At 50.8% G+C, this 7,229-nt stretch overlaps 1 protein-coding gene across 5 annotated transcripts; it reads left to right on the top strand.

The window, feature by feature from the left end:
- Nucleotides 1-276: 276 nt before the first annotated feature.
- On the top strand, nucleotides 277-3,964 carry ANKRD33 (ankyrin repeat domain 33). 5 transcript variants are annotated; one of them, XM_030939466.1, is made up of 6 exons: nucleotides 278-649; nucleotides 885-1,135; nucleotides 1,383-1,512; nucleotides 1,688-1,828; nucleotides 2,743-2,805; nucleotides 2,900-3,964. In XM_030939466.1, exons 2-6 carry the CDS (start codon nucleotides 896-898, stop codon nucleotides 3,619-3,621), a joined length of 1,296 nt encoding a protein of 431 aa, XP_030795326.1. In that variant the 5' UTR covers nucleotides 278-649; nucleotides 885-895; the 3' UTR covers nucleotides 3,622-3,964. The 5 variants fall into 5 exon arrangements, with proteins under 5 accessions (XP_010372301.1, XP_030795326.1, XP_030795327.1 ...); XM_010374001.2 differs by lacking the exon at nucleotides 2,743-2,805 and having other exon boundaries at nucleotides 433-649; nucleotides 1,387-1,512; nucleotides 2,900-3,301; nucleotides 3,502-3,964; XM_010374000.2 differs by having other exon boundaries at nucleotides 433-649; nucleotides 1,387-1,512.
- Nucleotides 3,965-7,229: the final 3,265 nt, after the last annotated feature.

The raw sequence follows: 7,229 nt of genomic DNA, 5'->3' as shown, positions 1-7,229 counted from the left end.
TGCTGGGATAACAAGCGTGGGCCACTGGGCCCAGTTCTATACTCATAATGTGACAATTATGTTTTTATTTTCCCAGAAACTCAAAAAATAAGTTCAGGTGACCCCTGGAGACCCCACCCCAGGGTCATTCTGAGAGTACCAACCCTATTTAATGAGATACCTGCATTCACGTCACACCGTCTCCCACAACCACCCCTTCAGCAAGTCACACTTCACCCAACGAGGAGGGGCTTTAGGCTGGGCCTAAAGAGCTGGGCCAAGACCCCATGAGGTTACATCTCCGCCGACGTCCCCAAGGCTGAGGGTGGGTGTGTCGGTCAGGAGGAGTCGTCTTTGTGAGCCCGCCCCGGCAGGGAGGACCTGCCTGGCTCAGGCCTCGCCCACCCGGAGGATCTTGGGGCTGGTCTGGGTCAGCTCCTGAGATGTGACCACCCGCCCCACCGGGTCCCCTAATCCCTTCCTACCACTGCTTGATCCGGCTCAGCCAGGAGGTGTTTGCAGCAGCTCTTTCTGAAAGTCCAGCCATCTGTTACCTGCGTTGCTTCCTGGGGAGGGATAGTCCACCTCGGGGCATTCGGAGACCCGGTGATAGTGCTCCGCGGAGCCTGGGCTGTGCCCTGCGTTGACTGTCTCATCCTCCGAATCCCAAGTAAGGAAAAACGACGATCCTCTCTCGGTGAGTCTCACTGGGGTGCTGACCTAGAGTGAACCCTGCCTGCTTAGGGCTCCTGGCCCAGCGCTTATCCTTTTTCAGGGTGGATGGGGTGAGATCCCTGCTGGGGAGAATGTTTTCCCTGGGAGAGGGCCATGCACTTCACAGCTGCTGAGTCCCCTCCCTAGGATCCAGGGAGACACTCACTACTCCTCTCCATTCTGTGTTTTAGATGCCAGCTGCATGAGAGGAGGGATCCACCTTCTTGTCCCCCGCCTGGAAGAGAAAGAGCTGGCATTGCGCAGGAGAGGGCTGGACATGTCTGAGGCACTGCCCTGCCCGGGCAAGGAGACGCCCACCCCAGGCTGCAGGCTGGGGGCCCTGTATTGGGCCTGTGTCCACAATGATCCCACTCAACTCCAAGCCATACTGGATGGCGGGGTCTCCCCAGAGGAGGCTACCCAGGTGGACAACAATGGGAGGGTGAGATGTCCTGGCTTTCCAGGACAGCTGGGGGCATCTCTGCATCCCCACCACACCATCCTGGCCTGGTTCCCTGAGAGGGGTTCGGGGCAATATGCCCCGCATTCCATTAGGAGGAATGGAATGGTTGAGGGTGGGTCTTCACAGGGGTTGGGGCAGACTCTGGGACAGATGTGGGTTTAGAGGGCACAAGGGGCCCTGAGGAGTCCCAGGGGAAAGCAGGGGATCTGAGCTGCCCCTCCCTCAGACAGGCCTCATGGTCGCATGCTACCACGGCTTCCAGAGTGTTGTGGCCCTGCTCAGTCAATGTCCTTTCCTTGATGTGAACCAGCAGGACAAAGGAGGAGACACGGCCCTCATGTTGGCTGCCCAAGCAGGTGTGAGGTTGCTGTACCCCACTTTCGACAGCCCCCCTTTTATGCAGACAGGGCCTCAGTCCCACCCTTGTTGCATGGTGTTCTCCACCAGGCTCTCTCGTGCTGGGTGGAGGGTGGGTTGGCAGCTTCATCACCCCCTTTCCTGGGGACCAAGCTTACCCTTGCTGCCCTGCAGGCCACGTGCCTCTGGTGAGTCTCCTGCTCAACTACTACGCCGGCCTGGACCTGGAACGCCGGGACCAGCGGGGGCTCACGGCGTTAATGAAGGCTGCCATGCGGAACCGCTGTGAGTGCGTGGCCACCCTCCTCATGGCAGGTGTGTGGGACCTGGACTGGGGTGTGTGGCCTCCAGTCCCTCCTCCAAGCCTGCCCACCAGACGCTAAGTCAGCTGTGATTCTTTGCAGAGAGGAGAGAGGTGGAGATGGAGGATCAATCTAGTTCATCTTCCTAGAGGTAGAGAGCATGCTTTGGGCTTCGTACAATCAACCCAGTCCTGCTATTGATAGCTCAGACATTGTGTGCGGAGGTCCCAGGAAGGAAAGTGTGGGAGGGGAAACTAGCCCAGCTGGAAAACTTAACACGAGAAAAGGCTAGCATCTGGAACCAGCCCCTGTTCCTAGCTGAGCGGCTTCCCTCTCTCTGGGTCTCATCAGTATTGTGAGGGTGTTAGCTTTCCCTGGGATGACCTCCAACTCTGACAAGCCAGGCTTCCAGGGGACCCAGGCAAGAGTCGTCGAGGCCTGTGGCTCTGTGGGGTCGTTCAGGGGAAGATGTGGTGAAGTCCACATTGTCCATGGAGTTGTTTGGGGGCCCTTCTTCCCCACAGTGGGGCTGCCCTCTGCTGGTCACTCTGGGGGACCCCTGCCTCCACTTTTCCCTTCCCCACCCACCTCAATGGGTTTGGAATGGAAAAGGAGTATAGGAAAAAGGGGGGTGGTCTACACCCTTTGCTTCGCCTCAGATTGACTGCTCCCCCACAACCCCAAGATAGGAGAGGGAGATGGTGAGAAGAGAAGAACCAGGAGAGGGAACCAGCTGACCATCCCCACCCACCTGCCCCAGAGGGTGCCGCTGAGGCCCCTGCCTGTCCTGGGCAGCCTGTACTGCTGCTCTGCCCAGCTCCTTGGACTAAGGAGATCCCTATTCTGCCCCAGGTGGAGCCCCACAGTAGGTCTCTCTGAAGTCTTTTCCCCTCTCTGGACCTAAGTGTCTTAATCTCTCTTAAACAGGAGGTTGCAACACAGGCCTCCCTGATTCCACCTTCAATGGGATGGGACTCTATGGCTTTGAATGTAACCCACATCAGTCTTGCTCCTAAAGAATCTGCCCTTCCGCAAATTACCAACCCCTATCCTGCCCCTTGTCACCCCCTGTGCCCCTTCCCAGGTGCTGACCTGACAGCAGTGGACCCTGTTCGGGGCAAGACGGCCCTGGAATGGGCAGTGCTCACCGACAGTTTTGACACTGTGTGGAGGATTCGGCAGCTGCTGAGAAGGCCCCAAGTGGAGCAGCTTAGCCAGCACTACCAGCCCGAGTGGCCGGCCTTGTCTGGGCTCGTGGCTCAGGCCCAGGCCCAGGCCCAGGTTGCCCCTTCACTCCTAGAGCGGCTGCGGGCTACCTTGAGCCTCCCCTTTGTCCTGTCTCCTCAGGAGGGGGGTGTTCTGGACCACTTTGTGACTGCCACAACCAGCCTGGCCAGTCCCTTCATCACCACTGCCTGCCACACTCTGTGCCCTGACCACCCACCTTCCCTGGGCACCCGAAGCAAGTCCGTGCCAGAGCTGCTAGGCACTGCCCCACCCCCTCCCCTGGTTCCCCAGTCCCCACCAGGGAGTCCCCAGAGGTCCCCGTGGGTCTTTGTCCCCTACCAGAGCCCTCAGGGCATATTGAGCAAGTGCCTTCAGTGGCTACAGCCCAAGGATAGCACCAGCCCCAGGCCCCAAGTCCCCAAGATCCTCCTCTCCAAGGCATCCTCATCGCCCCACCAGTGCTGGCCAAAGCCCAGTCCTGCCGGACATCAAAGTCTGGCCCTTCCTCTCTGGCGATACCAGGAGCTCAGGATAGAGAAGAGGAAACAGGAGGAAGAGGCCAGAATGGCACAGAAGTAGGGGAAGATGGGATAGGACAGGCTGGGAACAGGTAATCAGGGACCCCCCCCCCAGGCTTCTTTCCCCTCCGGAGTGCCTCCGGCCTCCCCATCCACCTCTGCCTAAGTAAATCTGCTCTCAACCTATATACATACAAGGTCATTCATTCCAGCATTGTTTGCAAGAGTGAAAGAGTGGAAACACCCGAAGTGTCCATCAGTAAGGGACTGGCTAGACTGATTATGGATATAATTGCTGTCTACCCTTACAGTGCATACTCGACAGTGTTTCTAAAATAAGACTAACGAAGCTGTTTATATTCTGATACGAAACTACCATCAAGATATATAAAGTAAAAATAACTTGGCCGGGCGCGGTGGCTCAAGCCTGTAATCCCAGCACTTTGGGAGGCCGAGACGGGCGGATCACGAGGTCAGGAGATCGAGACCATCCTGGCTAACACGGTGAAACCCCGTCTCTACTAAAAATACAAAAAATTAGCCGGGCGAGGTGGCGGGCGCCTGTGGTCCCAGCTACTCAGGAGGCTGAGGCGGGAGAATGGCGTGAACCCGGGAGGCGGAGGTTGCAGTGAGCTGAGATCCGGCCACTGCACTCCAGCCTGGGCGACAGAGCAAGACTCCGTCTCAAAAAAAAAAAAAAAAAAAAAAAAAAAAAAAAAAAAAAATAACTAAGGAGTGGAACAGTGTATATGGCATATTATTATTTGTCGAAGTAAAATTTTCACGAAGATAAACATGACTAAGACAAATATATAGTGAGTACCAAGATTTATTTAACTACTTAATGAGTGAATCAGCAGGATGGATCAAAAAAAGAAATGAAAAGCCATTATTGACAATCAGTGAAAAAATGAATGCTGGAATAAGATTGGAAAAAGTTAATTCACACCTGGCAATAAAGCCATAACCATTTTTATTTTTTTCTACTAGACCAAAATAATTTGCCACTTATCAATCTTTAACAGATTAATCTGTCCTTTTAGAGAGCCCCGGTCCTTATCAACAGTAAATATTAATAGCATGTCAAACAAAGTTAACTTCCCCTAGCTGACCCATAGGTGGGGTCATTAGCCAATGATCTAAAATATCTTTGAAAGGGCACTAGCTTTTTTCTTTTTCTTTTTTTTTTTTTTGGCCTTATTTACAGGTTTTGGATATTTTTCTCAGCACTTTTGTTGTGTAAATATATTTGCTTGTATGTTTATAATAATGATAGCAACTATTTAGAAAGTGCTTACTATTTATAGTAACACATTTAACCCTCCCAGTAATCCTGAGGATTTTATTTTTGAGGACATGAGGCACAGAGAAGCTAAGGAACTGCCTAGGTCCCACAGCTAGACACTGGCAGAACTCAAGATTGAGATCTAGCCATCCAGTGTGGCCTTCAGGCTTTTAACGCTAACCCCCAATGCGGTACTGGAGCATCCCTGGAAAGAACACAGTAGTGATCTCCAGAAAAGGACGAAACAGATTTATTCACATTTCTTAATGTTTTTTTTTCTTTTTTTTTTTGAGACAGAGTTTTACTCTTGTTGCCCAGGCTGGAGTGCAGTGGCGTGATCTCGGCTCACTGCAACCTCCACCTTCTGGATTCAAACGATTCTCCTGCCTCAGCCTCCTGTGTAGCTGGGATTATAGCCATGCACCACCATGCCCAGCTAATTTGTGTGTTTTTAGTAGAGACCGAGTTTCACCATGTTGTTCAGGCTGGCCTCGAACTCCTGACCTCAAGCAACCTGCCTGCCTTGACCTCCCAAAATGCTGGGATTACAGGGGTGAGCCATCGCGCCCAGCCCTAAGGTCCCTTTTCTATCCCAGGATTCTATCCACAATCCCCTGTTACATTTCATCATCACATTCCCCAGAATCCTCTTGACTGTGACAGTTTCTCAGACTTCCCTTGTTCCTCATGATCTTGACAGTTTTGAGTCATTTTGGTCATGTATTTTGTGCATGTCTCTCAATTGAGGTTTGTCTGATTTTTTGTTGGGGTGTGTGTGTGTGTGTGTGTGTTTGATAGAGATGGGGTTTTACCCCGTTGCCCAGGCTAGTCTCGATCTCCTGAGCTCAAGTGATCCGCCTGCCTTGGCCCCTCAAAGTGCTGGGATTACAAGTGTAAGCCACCATGCCTGGCCTGTCGGATGTTTTTCCTATGATTAACGTAAGACTGGGTCTTTGGGTTTTCAGAAGGGAAGATTCCAAACAGAGGTAATGTTTTCCTCACATCATGTCAAGGGAGGCATATACTGTGAACATGACTTACCACTTGATATCTACCTCAATCACCTGGCTCACGTAGTTTGCCGGTTTTCTCCACTGTAAAGTTCCTCTTTTTCCCCCCTCTCTGCACTGTCGTCTTTGGAAGGAAGTCTTATACAAGGTCCACACTAATGGAGTAGGGAGTTATACACCATCTCCTTGAGGGTAGAGTATCTAGATAAATTACGTGGAATTCTGCACAGAGCGTTTTGACTTTCTAATTATGTCTACCAAATTTTGAAACATTAAAAAATAAATCCACTCTTTGAATAGGGAAAATACACACATACACACACACACACACACATACACACACACACACACTGAGATGAAAATGACTAATAGGGTCAGATGATACATGATTTCCCCCAGAAGAGCTCTGAAGGCCACTGTGGTGGACTGGAAGGGTTTCAAGGGTAACTTTGCTGTCTGCCACCTGTTTGATCCTGAATAAGGCACTTAAATTTCTCTTGCCTCGGCTTTCACGTCTGTTAAATGGAGAAAATGGAAAGATCCACTATTGGAAGGATCCACTAGCTAGTATGGGTGAAACAGTTCCATAAACTGTAAAGTACTATTAAGAGGTGAGGTATTAAGGAAGAACCCCAGGGAAGTGAGTTGGATTAAACTGCTTCAGGGCCTCCAGAATGGAGCTAGAATTCTTTCCTCCCTACCCACTGCTGAAATCATGACATAGGAAGCCAGCCTTGGCCTTGGCCATCATAGACAGAGAAAGAAGCTACATCGATAGTCGTGGAACAGCATCGTGGCAAAATGCCTCCCTGGGAGTTGGCCTGTGACCCTGGACAAGTTACTTACACTTTCTGAGCCTCACAGGTGTCATGTGCAGAATAGAGGTAAGAGTAACATGTTCATCATAGGGCTCTTATAAGAATTGAATGAGATGACACAGCACTTGGCACCATACCTGGCCTTATCTATATCTATATCTATATCCATATCTATATCTATATCTATATCCATATCCATATCCATATCTATATCTATATCCATATCCATATCTATATTCTATATCTATATCCATATCCATATCCATATCTATATCTATATCCATATCCATATCCATATCTATATCTATATCCATATCTATATCTATATCTATATTTTTTTGAGACAGGGTCTTGTTCTGCTTCTCAGGCTGGAGTGCAAGGTTGTGATCATGGCTCACTGAAGCCTTGAACTCCTGAGCTCAAAGGATCCTCCTGCCTCAGCCTCCCGAGTAGCTGGGACTATAAGCATGTACCACCATACCTGGATAACTTTTTAATTTTTTCGTAGCGATAAAGTCTCACTATGTTGCCAAGGCTGGTTTTGAACTCCTGAGCT

This window comes from Rhinopithecus roxellana, chromosome 10 (genome assembly GCF_007565055.1).
Source record: "Rhinopithecus roxellana isolate Shanxi Qingling chromosome 10, ASM756505v1, whole genome shotgun sequence".
Classification (NCBI taxonomy): Eukaryota; Metazoa; Chordata; class Mammalia; order Primates; family Cercopithecidae; genus Rhinopithecus; species Rhinopithecus roxellana.
Note: the sequence above shows the minus strand (reverse complement) of the source record. Positions and strands in the feature narration are given on the sequence as shown.

Excerpts from the sequence above, each read along its gene's own strand:
- ANKRD33 (XM_030939466.1), top strand. The coding sequence starts at position 896 with ATGAGAGGAGGGATCCACCTTCTTGTCCCCCGCCTGGAAGAGAAAGAG. Across the intron at positions 1,136-1,382 it reads AGGTGGACAACAATGGGAGG|ACAGGCCTCATGGTCGCATG; the intron begins GTGAGATGTCCT and ends CCCCTCCCTCAG. Across the intron at positions 1,829-2,742 it reads GGCCACCCTCCTCATGGCAG|GAGGTTGCAACACAGGCCTC; the intron begins GTGTGTGGGACC and ends TCTCTTAAACAG.